Consider the following 19920-nt stretch of genomic DNA (forward strand, 5'->3'; position numbering starts at 1 on the left):
TCACTTTGCAATCGCTCAGACAGCACTGATCTGTGAGTGATGATAATTTGTGCACCAATTCCTCTGACATCGTCTTATTAATCGTTAGCTTACTACGCAAACATGACAAGTGAAATCTCCCGCAGCAAGCTTAAACATGTGAGAGGTTGATCGCGCAGAGAATCGCTGAGCTTATGTGAGTGCGTGTGTAAAAGCAGCACGATATATATTTTAGTTCTGCTGAGCCAAATAAGACAGGTGAGTGAAGAAGTGACAGCCAAAGAAAAGCTTACCACAAAACGGAAAAGTTATGACAAATCAGATAAGGCAAAAAGAAAGTGCAGCTTTATGGTTTCATGGACAAAATAATTTCTGTGGCTGTGATATGACGAGCTAAATAACCAGGGCTGCACATAAGTGGTCCGCAGGTACGCATTCGCTGTCAAAATAAAAAACACGCACAAGAGTTAGGGTTAAATTTAAAAACTGTACTTTTGAGTTAAAATATATATTTATAATTTTAATAAATGACAAATTAAAAAGGCATGAACATTTTTTTGTATCGAAAAAATATCGAACCGTGACACCAAAGTATCGAACTGAACCGAACCGTGAATTTTGTGTATCGTTGCACCTAGGGCTGCCACAAACGATTATTTTGATAGTCGACTAGTCACCGATTATTTTTGCGATTAGTCGACTAATCAGATCATCATCCGTTGGACGTAAAACTACAGCTTATTGCACCAGCAGCATCTGCTCTTATATAACTATCATTAGCTTACAGCTTTAAGTGTTTAAGGTCTGTGCTAACTAAAAATAAAGAAAAGATGATAGTTTATTAAATTTTAATGAAATTTGCAGATTGTTACGGTGAAGTTTAATAAACTCCTTGCTATCTAAAATATAACAGGACACTGGAGTATATTCTGGAGCATCTCACACTTCTGATAATCAGTTGTCTGCTTGACGTTTATTCAGCTGTGTAAAAACTATAACTTTAATCTCAGACAAACTGATTTACTCAGGAACAAATAAAATACTAAAAAAAAGCCAAACAGTAACATTTTAAGTTATCTAAGTGACTCATATATATTTAACCTGAGTAGCGAAAGACGGGGGTGGGTTTGAAAACGATTTGCGGGGAGTCCGGTGTTCTCACGGTGCTAGTGAGCCTAGCCCCCGGCTCGCTAACGAGCTAGTGGGTAACAGATGTCTCCGAAAACGTCGGAGCGCTTTTGAAAATATGTGGTGTCCTGATAAACTGAGCAGATATTTGAGGTTTACACAGCTACATTCTCGCCTGAAAATATGTTAAACGTTTATTTTGTGACCCAGAAAGAATAATAAGAGTAACATTAAAACTAACTAGCTGCCGCCATTGTTGGAAACTGCGCTGGGCCGCGCTATGAATTCTGGGACACAGCTGCTTCTTCTTCGGGGTTTAACGGTAGCTGACATCCTTGTACATGCAATGCTGCCATCTTCTGTTTCAGTCCGGTATTACACTCTTAAATCCTGCCACTTATTCCTGCGTCTTTTGTGATCTTACAAAGCTTCAAACTACGCGTCGACTATTAAATCAGTCGTCGACGATTTTGATAGTCGACGTAATCGTGACTAGTCGACAAATCGTGGCAGCCCTAGTTGCACCCCTAATATATATATGTATGTATATATATATATATATATATATATATATACATACATATATATATATATACTAGGGCTGCCACAAACGATTATTTTGATAGTCGACTAGTCACCGATTATTTATGCGATTAGTCGACTAATCAGATCATCATCCACTGGACGTAAAACTACAGCTTATTGCACCAGCAGCATCTGCTCTTATATAACTATCATTAGCTTACAGCTTTAAGCTTTTAAGGTGCTAACTAAAAATAAAGACAAGATGATAGTTTATTAAATTTTAATGAAATTTGCAGATTGTTTTGGTAAAGTTTAATAAACTCCTTGCTATCTAAAATATAACAGGACACCGGAGTATATTCTCCAGCATCTCACACTTCTGATAATCAGTTGTCTGCTTGACGTTTATTCAGCTGTGTAAAAACTATAACTTTAATCTCAGCCAAACCGATTTACTCAGGAACAAATAAAATACTAAAAAAAAAAAAGCCAAACAACAACATTTTTAATTTATCTAAGTGACTCATATATATTTAACCTGAGTCGCGAAAGACGGCGGTGGGTTTGAAAACAATTTGCCGGGAGTCCGGTGTTCTCACGGCGCTAGTGACCTAGCCCCCGGCTAGCTATCGAGCTAGTGGGTAACAGACGTCTCCGAAAACGTCGGAGCGCTTTTGAAAATATGTGGTGTCCTGATAAACTGAGCAGATATTTGAGGTTTACACAGCTACATTCTCGCCTGAAAATATGTTAAACGTTTATTTTGTGACCCAGAAAGAATAATAAGAGTAATATTAAAACTAACTAGCTACCGCCATTGTTGGAAACTAAGCTGGGCCGCGCTATGAATTCTGGGACACAGCTGCTTCTTCTTCTTCTTCGGGGTTTAACGGCAGCTGGCATCCTTGTACATGCAGTGCTGCCATCTTCTGTTTCAGTCCGTTATTACACTCTTAAATCCTGCTATTATTCCTGCGTCTTTTGCGATCTTACAAAGCTTCAAACGACACCTCGACTATTAAATCAGTTGTCGACGATTTTGATAGTCGACGTAATCGTGACTAGTCGACAAATCGTGGCAGCCCTAATACACACACACACACACACACACACACACGGTACTATTCTTAGTTAGCGTATTGTCTGTCTTGTTAATGTTTGTTTATAATGGAGAAGTGTAACAAAAAATAATTTCCCCCAGGGATCAATAAAGTATTCTGATTCTAAAAATAAAGTGTTTTGCAAGTATCTTTATGATGTGTTATTGAACCTATATTATAGTCAGTCCTCTTTTTAGAAGTCTTTTTTTGGTTTACTTTACTGTGATTTTGTATTTGTTACGATCTCTGAAGGAGGCATTTTTTGATGGAAAGACTTTTTTACCAGATAAAAAAAGGAGAAACATAACGATCACTTTTCCCAAGCCGATTGCAGCTTCTACCTGCTGATAAGAATAACGTTTCATCACTCACGAATATCTGTTTGACATATTATAATAAAAATCCAACTGTGTTCTTGACATTATTTGAATTTGAGCAAACTTAATGTCTCAGGCGGATCAGGAACGTTCAGAGCTGATATTGTTTCCGCGGGGAGGTTTTAGGTTGAAGCGCCGTCTCTGGTGCTTCGTCGGTGAGGTTTGTGAAAGTTGCTGAGCTGAGGACCGTAAAAGCAGTTACGGGGCGTTCTTAGTGACAGCTTCTCGCCAGTGTTGGTGGGAGCTCAGAGCCTGTTAGAATGAGAGCTGTGTGCTTTTCAGCGGTTCGAGACCAACTCAGTTTCTCTTTCATTTAGCTTGGACTGGTTTGTAAACATGGAGCAGCCAGCCAGTGTCAACTCAAATCCTCTTCAGCGACTTGACGGTACCGGTGAGTGTGTCAGCGGTGGACTCGTGTAACTATCAGCATTATTGCTCCGTGAGTCCCTAACGTTTGCTTTATCCTCTCATTTATAGGTCGTTGCGTACAAATCCGCAACTGGATTGGATTTTGGTGAGTGTCCCGATATTTTCAACAGATCACCAATAAGAAAGATCCCTCTTATTTCATCTAAATACATGTTGTGTCGTATCTATAGTAAAAGACGTTGTTCGCTCGTAAGTACTTCTTATGCGAATAAAAAGTGCTGACTGTGAAAGTGAAGTCCACAGCTTCGTCATCTCTCATTTCTCCCTAAACTTTAATGGGATGTGATAAGAACCTATAGATACACGTCATTGCTATGTTTATTCACACGCAGAAATGAGGAAATGTTTTTAGGTCTTATTTGTAGTCTTCCTCTCACCATTAATCGGATCTTCCAGCTGTGGGCCCCGCCCCTTTTATGTATTTAGCTCCTCCAGCAAGCCTTCCTAAGACCACATGCACTTCAGGAATTGCTTCAAGGTGGCACATTAAGATTGGCTATTCACTGTGTGTGCAGTCAGGTCTTTATGTGGAAAAACGACAGACTTGAGTCGGCACTGGGAAAGCAAAGATGATAATCAGGACTGAGCAGGAGAATAATCAGTAGCCTCTCTTGTACATTCGAGTCTTTGCTTCAGATCTATCACTGTATCTGAAGCACAGTTTCATATGTCACGTCTCTTACTCACCTACTCACGGCTCAAGGTTCACGAGAGCAACGCAGATATAAATAAAGGTCTCAAGCATGTACGACAGAAAGGGAGCAAAGGGAAAATGGAGACAGAAAGGCAGAGGAAAGGCCAGGGACCGAGTACTCGTGCTCCGCTTCGTACTCATTGCAGAGACCTGAGTTCCGTTGTGTTTTGCATTTGCTGCATGTCTCTCCCTCGGTCTGTCTCTTTACGTTATTGCCATTCAACCATCACCTTGTAGTAAAAACAAAAAGCCACAAATAAGTCACAAAAGAAAAGTTGTCATTGAATTCTGTCACACTGATAATTCACATTAGTAAGTAAACTGAAGCACAGATGGAAAGCCCAAGGTGGCATAGCAGGTAGTGAAATGAAAAGGCACTTTAGCTGCTACTGGAAAACAAGCAATTAACAAAGGAGGGAGGGAAAGATACACAAAGCTATAAGAAGATGAAAGCTAGAAAATAATGAGGAAGCAAACTGGAAGGATGGACAGGAAAAAGGTGGAAGGCAGGTTGGAAAAGGAAGACTTTGAAGAAGCTTGAAAGAACAAAGGTTAACGACATGAAAAGCACAAAGACTGTGAAAAGGTCTTTGTTGAAAAAGTTTTAATATTATTTTAAAAAATGTATCCTTAAATGAATTCAAAAAACTAAACTATGAGTAGCTGATAAATGCTTGGTAATACAAAAGTTTTGAAATTGCACGGTACTGAGTGCACGATATTTTGGGGGGGTTTTATGTTTGAGAGTTTTGCAGCCGCTGATTAAGTTGTTATTTTTTGATGCATCTCCGTATCTCGTTTTTATCTTTCCACATCTATACAGGCTCCTCGGTTTGTGCAACAACTTTGCTTATGTGGTGATGCTGAGCGCCGCACATGACATTCTCGAGAAACAAGAGTCACGAAATGAAACGGCGTCTGTAAGAAAACAAATGTGTATTTAAATATGCACTGCTCAAATAAATGAAAGGAATACTTGATCACTGGATTCTGGCACAAAGTCTTCAGAGATGTTGATCTGTCCAATCAGGAAACAGAAACTGTTGTGAATGCATTTCACCTGCTTAGGTGCAAATGAAAGATGCATAAGGTGCACTGGAGGAGTAACAACAACTATTTCTATGTCACTGCTCATAGTAAGAGAAGGTACCTGCAGTCTATTCAGAGTGCACAGCTCTAACCCTGCAGCAGGACGGTCATGTGATGAGGAGCGCTGCCAGAGCTCATATACTCATCATGTTCCAGGCAGAGGATGTCTTTAGTTTCCTCTGATTCCATTTCCATCGTTACATCTTATTTTTCCACAATAAACTGCATGATGTACTTTACCAGTTCAGATTCTCAAGTTAAAAATCTCATTCATTGAGATCTGATGTGTGACTCAAGTGTTCCCTTTATTTTTTGAGCAGTGTAGTTTGGCAGTGGTCACGTTTCAAAGTCGTTCTATGTTTAGGGTTAAGTGAACTTCTCAGCTGTATATTTCTATTATTGTTTCCCAGACTTCAGCCTCACTGCACGTGGACTTCCAAGTTGGGAACAGTAGCAACAGTAGCATCTATGACTGCAACCCTGTCTCTACTGCGGTAAATAAAGGTTCACTGCACTGATGCAGTAAAACGTTTGTTCTGGGTGTTTAGTGTCGAGACAAATGTTATAAACTTTTGACTGGTTCACAGTTTGTGCTCTCGTTTAGAAGCGGTGACTTCCTTTTAAATGTTTATTTTAAAAAAGACAAACGTCACATGATTGATGAGGTACTGAAACTAGTATAACACTTAACCAAAGAAGGATAACAGCAGGAAAGCTTCCTACACTAATAAGGCTAATGTGTACATATTAACAGAAGTATATTCAATCAATAAATACAGTCCAATATCTGGTATAATAACAGATATACTGTAGATTGTATCTTAGATAGTAAGTTAGGAAACATGTTCATGTTTGTAGTCAACATTATTTAGCAGATCATAAATATTTCAGGTTCCTGGAGGTTATGAAAAACTCATAAAATATTATTATCATTATAGAGACATTACTGAGCACATACATTTATGTATTATATAATTTAGTTGTCATGGCCATTACATTATGGTGGACCAGCCAAACACCATCACTGTAGTAGCACGCTCCACATAAATAATGCGTTCTGTTTGTTGGTACATTTGAAAGTGTGGAAAAGAAAAAGGTCTAACATGTGTTCTCAGTTTAATCCACAAAACCCAATGTTACAGGAAAAATGATTCTATGTTTCTTTACCTTCTTTTAAATGTACAAAGATGCCCTTTGTCTATGGTTAGATTAGTTTAGAATTATCCTTTTAGACTTTCCCAGCAAAGACATATTGTTTTGGGACATATTGTTTTATCTCTCACAGCTCTCTCACAGCTCTCTGCTGACGAGACTAGTACCACATATGGAGTTGTTTATTTTATCTGTTTATTATTTTCTTATCCTGTTCTCACTGTCTCTGTGCTCTGTGCCTATAAAAAATGCCAAGCCACTGTGCATGGTGTGAGTTGTTCTCAGCAGCTCACCCGTGTACACGTTTAGCAAAGAAAGTAACTTTGTCTCATTGTGTCTTTATTTCTCCTGGGTTTTTTACAGAGTTTTCTCCTAACACCCAAAAATAAAAGCTGAGTTTTATTTCTGGTTGTTTCCCAGCTTCATTAAAACTATTGACAGATGTATGAGGCAGCAGTGGTGAGGTGTGTGGTAGGAGTGACGGATGGGTTTAAGCTGGGGGTGGCATCCGCACTCTTTACTGTGAGCCCCTTTTGATTGTGATTGTGATGTTCATGCAGGAGTCTCTGTGGACGATGATGTTTGCAGATGACGTTATGATATGTAGTGAGAGCAGGTGGAACAGAGTGTGGACAGGTGGAGGTAAGCGTGGGAGAGATGAGGACTGAACATCAGTCAGAGAGAGAGAGAAGGTGAACATGCAAGCAGTAGAAATGGAGAAGGTAGATAAGTTTAAATACCTGTAATCAGTCATCCAAAGTAATGTGCAGTGCACAACAGAGAGGAGTGGAGACGATTGTAAAGGGTGGTTTGTGACAGAAGAATTAGAGGAGGAATTAGGAATGTAGTAAAAGCTGTGATGATGTATGGTGTGATAACAGTGGGCACTGGCAAAAGGTAGAGCTGAAGCTTTTCATTAGGAGTGACCAGGATGGGCATGATTAGAAATTAGTATATCAGAGCGTTTGAACGTGTACAGAGGACAGAAACTGAAAATGCAGGACAAAAGATGTTAGATATGGAGCAGCCAGGCAGGAGGACAAGAGGAAGACCTCAGAGGAGATTGATGGATGGTAGTGAAGGAGGGCATAAGGATGGATGGTGTGGCAGAAACTACAAGCTGTATCATTTGTGTCCACAGATGTTCAGTTGTTACATTTTTCTTGGCAGGCTGTGCTGTTAGCTGACATCCTACCAACACTCTTCATCAAACTGTTCGCTCCCTTTGTGATCCACAAAATGCCTTATGGGTAATTATTACTTTGATTGCTGTTCTTTGTTTCCACTTGCTGTGTTTTTACAGTAACTAACAATCATCACTCACATTATTGGTACGATCTGATTTCACTGCACTGATAATAAACAAATAGTTGTTTCTTTGACAAACTTGCAAATGACAAAAACTGTGACGTCCTTCCTGTTTTACAGTAGTGTGCTTGTATCAGGTGTCAGGATTTTAGCCCCACTGGCAACATGAGGTTTGAGTTTGGTTTAAAAAAAGAGACAGAAGAAGAAAACAACAAGAACTTTGTTTTATTTGCATATTATTTCCACTCAATCCCACCTTTGGCGCTCTTTTTGTGCTGCTGCTAAGCTGCTGTGATGTCTTTTGGCAATAATGATCTCCATTTGTTTTCGTCTGGCTTTAATGTTTTCATGTATATAAGATGTTAAATTTATGAATGAGAGCTTAGCAGTGACCAAACATATGAAATTGGAGCAATAAACAAACCTACTTGGTTAATGGCTGTGCCTGGTTTCAGTGGCCCCGGCTGACTAATCAGAGCTGAAAAAGAAAAGAAAAATTGGACTTTATATGTTTTGTGTGTGATATAGTCAGGAAGTCAGTTGTTAACAGACTGAGTTCTTCTTGCTGTCTGCATAAAAACATCGCTGTCATGGTGCTTTCCAGCTTTCCTGGTTAATTCCTGTTCTTTTATCCCAGCATTCGAGTGTTGTTCTGTGCCATCATGGCAGCAACGAGTTTCCTCCTGGTGTCCTTCTCCTCAGCTGTGTGGATGAGTATTCTCGGTAAAGCAACCTGTTAATAATTCAGATCAGATCTTTTATCATTAAGGGTGTCTGATATGGCTCTGATGAGCTTTTAGAAGGTGGATTAGATAAAACTTTGAGTTATTTTCTTCGGTTTAATTTCTTCTTATCTACTGTGAGCATCTGTGGTTGTTCCACAGAAGCTTGATAGAGCTTTACTGCTGCTATAAATAATCATTTATCGTACCCGTTCACGCTTCTATCAAATACACTCCTCCAGACACCAAACGTACCAGCCCCAAACTAAATGCTGCCACCTTGAAAGCAGTAGTGATACTGGCACCACAGATCTACTGGTAGAACTGGATACCAGATGCAAAGATGGCCCCTGCTTGCTAGAAATGTCCTGATAGGCTCTAAAGGGCTTGTGCAGCAAAATACCATTAGCAGTGGATGGAAATTGTTTCTTTTTTTTAATAGACAGCACTATTTCAGACATTACTGTTAGAATCAAGCAGACCTCTATGTGAATAAAATAAGTCAGTAAAGAGCAACTAAATTCGATTCAGTTCACCAGTAACTAAAATGTAACCATTGTGACTGCCCACAAAGGTCCTGTAAATGAGCTCTTTTTATTGAAGTTTGTTCTTCAAACAAAAGAATAAATTCTTCCTCTTTGCTCTCTCTGATCACGTTCTCTGTGGCTGTGTTTGCAGGAGTGATCTTTGCCAGTATCAGCTCAGGACTGGGAGAGTTGTCCTTCCTCTCTCTAACAGTATATTTCAGCAGGTAAACACTCTTCACTCATTCTTTTTGCCAATTTTGAATTCAGTTGCTGCTCTCTTATTAAAGATTCAAACAGAGCTTGTCCAGATGACAGAACTTGGGTTGATGCCCAAAGTGTAGGGTAAAGTTTGTGAACAAGGCAGAGTTTACACAGTCGAATTCTTTGAATTCCTGCATAAAGACAAAATTTTATTTGTATTTTATTTGCTGTGTGGAATCCCGTTTCTGCCAGGACTGAAGTAAGAATAGCTTGAAACCAGAATCATTCAATGGAAATTACTTTTTGTTACACTTGCTTAGTAAAAATTGTGAACAGATAAAAAATTATAAATAAAATAATAATTCATTAAGTTGATATATCAAAGTCCAAGTGAATTAACTGCTATGGAAAAAGAAAAATTGAAAAAAACAAACAAAACAAAACTAATTCTATGTGTCAGAATTAAATGAACAATACCAAGTGTGCAGTATTAATGGAGGTTTGCAGAAAGTAATTTTACAGTAGTTTAAATGTAAGTTGAGAGTAAGGAGCTTTGGTTGTTTTATAAAAACAAAAGTTTAGAGGGGTTGGGATTGTTGACAGTTCTAACTAAAAACTGAAATAAAATACAGATGATAACAAGAAAAGCAAAGTGAGTTTATTTTTCATACATTTTACACAAATTTCCATTCATCATTTTCTCCCTGATGCCACCCATTTGTTTCTGGAGCGTCATAGTGTTTTATGGAGCCAGACTCAAGCAGAGGTTGGAGTGCTGTCTCCATGAGCTGTGCACACAGACACACCTGCTCATTAATAAGTTACACACTAATAAAAAACACCACCAGAATTCCCAGACTTCTTGGACAGTCTGCACCACAGAGTTATATGATCTTGGTAAAAATGGTAAATGGCCTGTATTTGCGTAGCGCTTTACTTAGTCCTGATGGACCCCAAAGCGCTTCACACTACATTCAGTCATCTGCCCATTCACACACACATTCACACACTGGTGATGGCAAGCTGCATTGTAGCCACAGCTGCCCTGGGGCGCACTGATTGCCTCTGTAAGATAATTCCTTCTTCAAAAGACATCAGCAGCATAAATCAGCTGGCATCAGTGACCAGCTGTGCTGATGCCTAGCAGAGAACAGATGGACTGCTACAGGTTTGCAAAAAGAAAAGTTATGAAGGAGTTATCAATCTGATATTCTTGATATCAGACATTTTCCACTGAGTTACGTAGTTTGGGTGCTTGACTTTAAATGTCAGTTTCCACGATGACAGAGCTTTTTCACAGTAACTCCAAGTTTCCTTCTAACAGTAATCCTGCTTACAGCTTAGACTCACAGCAGATAAAGTCCCGGTCAGAAATGAGTTTAAGAAGCTGTGAATGGTCTTCCAACCGTGTTTTTATTTTTACTCTGGAACATTAACGGTGGTTTTCTGTCTGCTCCAGGAGTGTACTGGAAGGCTGGGGCTCAGGCACTGGTGCTGCTGGTCTTATTGGAGCCCTCCTTTACTCAGTCCTCATCCAAGCTGGCCTTTCACCACGGGTTACACTGCTTATCATGCTGGTCGTCCCATTCACTATGGTGGTAAGGTAAGTGTGCAGGGACAAGGATTCTCTGTATTTTTGTGTTGTGACTCATCGCTCACTCAGATAGTTAGTTTGTGCTTTGTTATTTGTGGACATATTATCTTATTTTGTTTTTAGCATTTTTGGATGGGAGTTGCTTAAAGTGAATCAGTGGCACCAAACTTGGCAGGGGATTAAGACATTCTTTAACTATGGTCTTGTGGCTTAGGCAGGTAGGCTGTTTTTAAGTTGTCATAGCATGTACACCGTGTGTGCATCTAATATGTCAGTGGTGATGGATGCTAATGACATCCTCACGAGGTGAGTGTTTTGTGCTGTGACCTTTAGTGCTGTGGGAAATATGGCTACTGGATCACTTGTGAGTGTTGTTGGCCAGGTGATGGCAATAACACTGAGGGGTGCTGAGCCATTCTTGATGTGATCATTGTGTGGCCATAGCTCTCCATTTTGTGGTTGGTCACTAGTATGCTTTCTTTACTGAACCTTGTGGATTAACCCTTTAGAGCCGATCGGAGCGGACACGCTCTGTTTTGCGTAACTATTTTTAAATCCCAGTAGCTCTGCAACCACGTAAGCTAGCGCAAATTTTTTTTTTGCATATGAAATCGGAGGAGTTGTACTTACATCTTATGCCATCAGATTGTCCTAGGTCACGGTTTCCTTCCACATAAAGCTTTGCAAAAACTGCATAAAAAGCGCTTGCAGGAACAAAAACATGATATTCCAGAAACACGCTTTGCCGATCCGATCAGCTGTTCATAACACTTCCTAGTTGGAATAGACGTCAGCGCGAACTTTTGCATTTCCGCCATTACCGGCCCGAAACCGGAAGTGACTTCATTTTCGCGGAAATGTAGTCTTTTTTACCATCAGGGCCTCAGGGCATATACTGGTCTTTTTAAAAGTTATCTTTGACTTTATGACTTTCTGTGTCGTTTCTGGGATGCTGAGGACTCATATTGCACTGCTGGAAATAGTTTATTTTGATGCATATGCTGCTTTTTTGCAAATTTGCAGTATAATATTTATTTTCGTTTTTCCTGCAGTATATAAAAATTGGTGTATTTCAAAAATAAAACTATGAAGACACTCAAAATAAATTTCCTGTGGTGGGAAACTATTTTGTGCAACTTTTTTGTATTTACAGTTTTGAGGGATAAGCCTCTTAAATTTCTCTAACTACAAATATATGTTAAAAAAGCAAAAACGATTTTCAATTTTTTTGTAGTTTATTGCACTTTTTTGCAATTTATGTAATTACTATGCACTTAATGAATACATATTATTAAAATCTGGGCTATAATGGTTGTATTGATGTATAGCAACTTGAAATGCTCCCAAAAATGGCTCCACAGCATGTAAAAATATAATATAAGCTCTGGCGGACTTGGTTCTATGGTAGGTCTTAAAGGGTTAAAGTAACTTGTGGTATAAGGCCATTTGAATGTGACCATTTGTGTGGTGGAAACAACAGATCACTTGATTGTGGGTATTTGTTGCTACTTTTGGTTTTGTGTTGTAGCAGGTCAAGTAATCATTTTGAGTTTGTGACTGTCGTGCTCCTTTGTGTTGGTCACATGTTACTTCCTGTGTGTTCAGTGTGGCAACTTCAAATCCTCATGCAGGGGCATCCATGCTTAAAGATGCCTACTATAATGTGAACACTGTGCTTCTGTTAGCTTTTACTTTTATTTCAGGTTTGTGGTTCAAGGACCTGAAGGCTTCAGGGGGGCTTTTAATAAATGTAGGGGTCCTAGAGGAACCCTTTTGAGGGAGGAGGTGTTATGTCCCTCTGCAGCCCCTAATCTCCTCAGTGTGTTCACCTAGTCAGGTGCTGATAAAGGCATATCTGAGGCAGGCTTTTTAGCCAGCCATTTTAGCCGACCTGCTATGCATTTTAGGATTAAAACCTCTTCTCACCCACAATCTGGTATTCATCTCCTTTTTTATGTTGCGGCTTTTGAGCTGGGTCGTAACAGAGACTTAACAAGGGTCCAATTTTGAATTAAGCTTCTGTAGGTCTAAGGTGTAGGTAGCCCAATGCTTTCATCTGTGGAGGTGAAGTGGTGGCCAAATAGTCACTTTAATTGAGTTCAGTTGACTCCAGTTCACTTCAGTCAAATTGACAGGATGTAGTTTGTATTTCCTGTTGAGACTTTTTCCCTGTAAACTGCGTATAAATGAAGCTGAAACTTACAAAATGATTTGTCGTCTTCTTCATCCCAACAATTTTACCAGCTATTTCCTCCTGCTGGTTTGTCCACCTTCATTACCTCAGTGGAGGACCAAGGACACTGAGTATGCAGCTTTGGTCTCTGAGGACAGACAGCAACTTCTGGACAGTTCAGACGAGGAGGAGCCCGAGAGCTCCACCACAGGTAAATGTCACATTAGAAGGGTGTAGCATGAAATCAGCAATAAACTGAAATTTAAATAAAGTTCAGCAACCAAATCCTGTAAAGACAAACTCTGTTTCATTGTTTGATATATCTACTAACTGAACACGAACACATGAGTTCCTGTAAGTGTTTGAGTCCTCCATGACACCAGTTTTGTTTTTCCGTAAGAATACATGAATTTTAACATTTTAAGCAATAATTTGCACAAAAAGGCAGATGCAACAAATATGATGAAGATATAAAATCATTTACATTTGAAGTTTGTCCACAGACACTCACGTTTTCTTACAATGATGACTTTACACTGTTGCCCAATAGACACGCCTGAAAGATCCCAGAGCGTTGCTTTGCTGTTATCTAATCAGATGGTCATCAACACGTGTCAGTTTCTGTTTGACATGGTGAGAGGAAACGCACTATTCTACATCTTTATTGAAATTGATAAAAGGAGGTCATGACGTAGGGGAAGATGTGAGTCGCTCAGATGGAAAACAGTGAAAAGGTATTTAAAGCACAACAGTAGTTTATATTTACCTCAGCTAAGAAGGTAGAAGTAATGTTATTAATCTGTCAGTCAGCAGGTTTATAGCCCAAATTTTAAAATTGCAAAACGGGGCTAATTTTATATTTTTATTGTTTAAAGTATAAACAACAGACTTCTTAAAAGTTCTCTTCCTTTTTTGAATGTGTGCTGGTAGTCCATAGGAGCTATGAGTTTGGCAGGTATGTGTTGTGGCTGCCTATTGTCACTAAGTGAAGTGTCTCGAAAGAGCCAATAATGTGGGCTACGGTGGATTATGTTTGGCCTTCAGTTGGTTCTTTAGCTCAGCCTCTGTTTCACAGAAGAGTCATAAGAGACTCTGGTGAAGTGGGGAAGTGAAACTTCCTCAAAACTGTCTGCTGCAGTGTTGTTCATGTTTTTCTCGTGTACTTTTTGGTCTTTGATTTTTCTTAATGCCTCTGTCTTCAAGGTGAACATGCTGTTTCCTTTTTAACCAATCAGCATTTGACCTACACAAAGGCTGTATCTCAATTCAGGGTCTGCAGCCTTAACGGTCCACAAGGGCCGCGTACTCAAAGAAGACTAAGGCCGGAAGTGCGAGGCTTGTGAAATGGGACGGTCTAGCCTCCGTGGCGCTGCCCAGGTTGCCTAGCAACCATGACACTAACAGCTGGAAACGTTTCATACAGCATTATTTGACAGAAATGAAGGAGAAAATCTTTTGTTTGTTTGTTTGTTTGTTTGTTTGTTTGTTTGTTTGTTTGTTTGTTTGTTTGTTTGTTTGTTTGTTTGTTTGTTTGTTTGTTTGTTTGTACATGAGCTTTGATTTGATGAGTATCTGAGGCTGAGACCACAGGACTGTGAAATCATGATTATTGGGCTTCACTTCTGTACTGAACAGTCATTTTAAGATTAGCTCGTAAATAACAATTAGCTAATGTTGTTCATGAGACTAAAGTCATCTTACTTTGGTAATGTAAATATAATATGGACAATATTAAAGTCATTATTTCAATCATTATTAGTTATTAAAGCAGTGAAAGAATTCTGTTTCAAATACTGAGCTTCAGTAAAGATTCAAGCTGCATTTATTTGTGTTTGCTGTCACCTTAAATCTTCACTCAAAGACAGGTTTCTTTGACACTGTATATATAACTGTGTTATATATAAGAGACAAATATTGTTGTTTTAATATGTTGGTATTACTCAATTTGTCTCAGTGTTTACTTTAACCTCCTAGGACCTGGCGTCCACATATGTGGACATCACATTTTGGGTTATTTAGACCAAAATACTCAATTTTGCTCTACAAGGGCCTGATATCCACTTACGAGGACATTATACTGCTACTGTTCTATCGAAATTTTAAACAAATATCCTCATATGTAGCTCTTATTTTTCTTAAAAACAAAAATAAGATAAAAAAAAAATCTGGTAATTCTTTGTTTTTCATTCATCGGGCCTCAATACGCCCAAATATCAAAGAGAAATTAAAAATGCATGTCATGGAAAAGTTCGGGTCTTAGGAGGTTAAATATCCATAAAATCATCACATTCTCTGTAGGATTAAGGTCAGCTATTGAACGGCGTATATTTTAAAGTAAAGGCTTTAAAACCGAGCAGCCTTTGAATTGGTACAGCCTTCGTCGCGTCACTGTGACGTAATCGGCCTTAAAAGCGGCCTTTAAAGCTGCAGACCCTGAATTGGGATACAGCCACAGTGTGACTGCATTGGCAGAGGTGTAGCGCACATGTGCATGCAGGTTACCTGAGTTTTTGCATATATCAAATGACACATCTGCAGTGGCATCAAACATTAGTTTCACTTGCAGAAAGTCGTCTGTGCACAGCTTCATCCTGACTCTCACTGCCTCCATTTAAACTATGCATGTTCCTCTCTTCCTCACTTACTGTATGGTGGTTCTTAACAAGTAAATAAAAAACGTTTGTTTTCATAATATTTCAGAATAAGAGCCCAGTTAAGAAATTAAGTGTTTCTATCCAGTGAAGCACCAAAGTGCTTTTAATTTGAAATGGTTACAGGAAAACCTGAGGTCAAGTCAAATGGCTTTATTGTTATTTCAACCATGTTCAGTGCTATAGTACACAGTGAAGCGAGACAGCGTCCCTCCAGTATCATGGTCAATGACATATATGACATGACATATAAAAGACAATCAACACAGGACTACATATTTTAATTCAATTCAATTTTATTTATTTGAATTGAATTGATTTGGCGCTTTATATAATCACAACAAAAGTCACCTCAAGGTGCTTCAACATACATACATACAGTGCAAGTGTGCAAAAACTGCAAAAAACATTGCAGCACCAGACAGAACAGAACGATACAGACACAACAGTGCAACAGAAATGTGCATCAATGACAGTTGGTTGTGCATGTTTGTGTATATGAGATTGTGCAGATAAGTGTGTGTGTCAGTCCAGTCACTGAGTGGTCAGTAGTCTGACGTTTGGGGGAAGAAACTTTCGCGGTCTGGCAGTGAGGGCCTGAATGCTCCGGTACGTCTGTGCCAGAAGGCCAAATTGTAGCCGGAGTAAAATACGAGTGCTCACAGGCTCTGCAGTAGCTGTCTCAGTTTCTGACCACCCTTTGGAACACAAATTTGCGTGCTAAGCTAAACGGATCACATGTTCCTCTCTGTTCTTACTCATGTGACTGATACTGATACTCAGTGTATTGGCAGTTGCTTCCTATTGCTGCTCAACAGTTTGTATATGTTACCTTACAGTGGCCTCAGTGAGAGGCTGCTATGTGTATACGTATCATTTAGTACCCAGAAATGAAATGTTTCAATGATTTGTAATTTCTGACCACGTTATCACAGCTTTCTTTTTGCAAACTGTTTGTTAACACTTAACAAAGACAGTGAACATGAGGCTGCTGACTTCATCTCCTGCTGTGGAACTTCACAGTTTATGTGAATGAATTGTCGTTTTAAAGTTCTGCTGCTTATTGGGAAATAATGTTCTCTTCCTCTTGAATGTAGCAGAGGACCAACCCACTGGGCCTCTCAGTTTCAGAGAGAGACTGTTTGTTATCAGAGTAAGTACACCGTTTACTTGTTTGATCTGAAACTGTTCAGCCAAACTGTTACTGAACTTGATTTCTGTGAGCAGGGCTTGTGGAGGTTTGTGCTTCCACTGGGAGTGGTCTACTTAACCGAGTATTTCATCAACCAGGGTTTGGTGAGTCCTCTGATGCCCTCTAGCAGCACACTCAGCTCACTGCATGCTGTTAGTGAAACTTGGCTCTGATTTTGTGTGATGTTGTGAGAATATTGAACCAGGAATATTTTTTCCCTCTCTGTAAGATGGAACTCCTGTTCTTCCACAATATTTTCCTGACCCATGCAGCTCAGTATCGCTGGTCAGTGATCCATTACAGAGAGTATTCAGTATGAATGACTTCATGCAGATTGTTTGGGGTGTGCAGCTTTACTTGTTTCTTGTTTGCATCCTCAGGTATCAGACTCTGTACCAGCTTGGTGTACTGCTCTCTCGATCCTCTCTGCACTGTGTGAAGATCAGGAAAGTGTGGATTCTCAGTGTTCTGCAGGTGAGAAATGAGAATAAAATACAAATCAGCACCAGAAGGATGTCTGGGTTAAGCTAGGCTCCCTTTTTTTGGTAGAGGAGCTTAACCTGCAACTTTATTCTGACTGGCTACTCATTACAAACAATAGATTTGAACATCAGTATTTTTTGCTGCTTGTGTGTATCTGTGTGTACGTAGTGCATATAAAATGTTGTGCACAAATCCATAATTGGTCCATTAGGCAGTAGGTGAAGCTGCATTAGTGCATAGAAGTGTTAGGAGCAGCCAATAACAAAACGGCGCAGCAGCTGTCCTCAAAAAATTACGACCACACAATGATCCTCATCTAGTAATATTTACAAGGAAACGTTCATACTATTTACACAGTGACCCTGTGTAAATTTCCAGGTGAAACAGAGAAAGTGCTGATGATGTTGTATAAGAGAGAAGCCTGCACCTCTAAGGCAAGAAATTTGGAGAAAATCTGACTGTAGAAAAAGAAAGAAGCCAGGAGAGGTGTGGCTTTGCAGAGTGTCTCAACAACTGTTTAGGACAAAGTGACACTCAGGCTGAAATAATAGGAGAGCTGAATAAATGATTATTTTCCATCATACATTGCATAGTTTATGGTTTGTTTTCAGGTGACTGAATAATTTGTGTTGCTTTGTGATGCAGATAACTATAGTACATGCATATGGGGTTGTTAAATGTGTGTGAATGTATACTTTACAGACACTGCTGTGTTTCTCAGAGCTGCTTCTCTCTCCTCTCCACAGACGCTGAACGCTGTGTTTCTTCTGTTTGCTGTACGTTACCTGTTCCTGCCCACTGTTTGGTTGGTGTTCGCTTTTATCCTCTATGAGGGTCTGCTGGGTGGAGCAGCATATGTCAACACCTTCCACTTCATCAGCAAGGAGGTAAAGGACAGCTTCAGAGAACCATTCATATAGTTTAGACTCTGGAGTATTCTAGACAGTTCTGACTTTAGGAATCTGGATAATTCCATATTTTCTGTTCTTCGACCTCTGTGCAAAGCTGCATTTCATTTTTTATCCATTCACGGATACATACACACTCTGCAAATGTCACAATGATTATTTTAGGAGATCAGTACAGAAGCAGCTGTGCACTGTTGAGCTGTTTTTACTCCACAGTAAGCATGCATCTACCTCAGAGTGTCTTCTCTTTTCTCCTACAGACTGAAGACAGACACAGGGAGTTCTCCATGGCTGCTGCCAGCATTGGAGACAGCCTGGGCATAACTGTGGCTGGACTCATATCTCTTCCTGTCCACACTTACTTCTGTTCATTATAACCAAGCCCACACACTGACCAGCACGATGAGTAAGCAAAACGTGGGTGCGTTCGATTTTTAAATCCGAACTGGGTTAGAGACAAAAAGCAGACATTACATAAAAATGTCAATATAAAGTCTTTGACTCCACATCCTGTACTTGCTGCATATTTATAGATAACAGCAAGTGAACTATATAGAAAGTCCAGAGTCCACAAAAGTGTTTTTTACCTTCAGCCAGAGATCAAATAATATCAATAACATCCTACCTACGATCACAGAAGGTAAACCTGAAACACAGATCAGTGAAACCGATAGGCCAGAAAATATTGTCTTGTTTTGATGACCAGTTTCTTTGTGGTTTTCCTTCATGAAAAACCTTCCAGTGGTTCACAGAACAAAAGCTTTCAATGTGAAACAAGATCGGGATATATTTCAATTTGACATAATGAATAAAAAATATATAAATGCAATACATTTTAAAGTCACAGAAGAGGAGATGTCATTTCAGCAAGTTTACTGTGTTTTAATTGTGGTAACTAAAGAGTCCTCTTTAAGTATAAAGTATCTCTGAGCTGTGACCAGGCAGCTAGTATCGTGTAGGAAATCCCTCCACACCAACCTTCAACGCTAAGATTTACCTTAAAATCTAAACTGTTATTTTACTGACCTTCATTTTAACATTAACTCCTCAAACTGAACTCTGGGTTCAGAAACAGTTCTATGAATGACTACTCAGCTAGGATGTGCCATTACTATTTTCAAACTATTTTAAAAGTCAGAGAGCTCAGTCATTGAATGCTGCAATTAAATTTTTGGGAGGTGAAATTATAAAACTATTGCTTTCAGGGGGCAAATAAAGCTCAGTAGGTAGAGTGGTTGCCCCATGATCGGAAGGTTGGGGGTTTGAATCTACTGAACAGCTACCCTGAGCAAGGTACTGCTCCCTGGGCACTAGATTGGTGGCTGCCCACTGCTTCACTGAGTGAATGGGTTAAATGAGAGGAATTTTCCCACGGTGATCAATAAAGTATACATTATTATTATTATTTGAAGAAACTGTGAGTAAATATAATGCTGAAGCCTGACGGCTCTCACTAAGTGCCTTCTATAATAAGTAGTTCTATAGTTAAGAGTTTAATTCATGTTAATAAATAGCAGAGATTACTTTCGTATTTCAGTTGTAGTCAAACGTTTGCAAACACTCATCGTAGAAATGAATCTGAAATTTGGGATTTTCATTATTTTTTTGACATGACTATAGGTGACTTCAATCTTACTGAAAGATTGTGGACTATGCTTAAAATCCAGGTTGGTACCAGGAAACCAAGA

The 19920-nt window shown here is 39.3% G+C and overlaps 1 protein-coding gene across 2 annotated transcripts; it reads left to right on the plus strand.

Annotated features, from left to right (window-relative positions):
* The first annotated feature begins 3198 nt into the window (after positions 1–3198).
* On the plus strand, positions 3199–19494 carry cln3 (CLN3 lysosomal/endosomal transmembrane protein, battenin). Of its 2 annotated transcripts, none has more exons than XM_026165992.1 (15): positions 3199–3500; positions 3587–3623; positions 5056–5152; positions 5732–5815; positions 7644–7723; positions 8419–8504; positions 9182–9254; positions 10691–10834; positions 13070–13209; positions 16747–16802; positions 16877–16945; positions 17071–17126; positions 17222–17315; positions 18071–18211; positions 18493–19494. In XM_026165992.1, exons 1-15 carry the CDS (start codon positions 3446–3448, stop codon positions 18607–18609), a joined length of 1329 nt encoding a protein of 442 aa, XP_026021777.1. In that variant the 5' UTR covers positions 3199–3445; the 3' UTR covers positions 18610–19494. The 2 variants fall into 2 exon arrangements, with proteins under 2 accessions (XP_026021777.1, XP_026021778.1); XM_026165993.1 differs by having other exon boundaries at positions 16750–16802.
* The last annotated feature ends 426 nt before the right edge of the window (positions 19495–19920 follow it).

The sequence above is a fragment of the Astatotilapia calliptera genome, chromosome 4, assembly GCF_900246225.1.
Source record: "Astatotilapia calliptera chromosome 4, fAstCal1.2, whole genome shotgun sequence".
In the NCBI taxonomy this organism is placed as follows: domain Eukaryota; kingdom Metazoa; phylum Chordata; class Actinopteri; order Cichliformes; family Cichlidae; genus Astatotilapia; species Astatotilapia calliptera.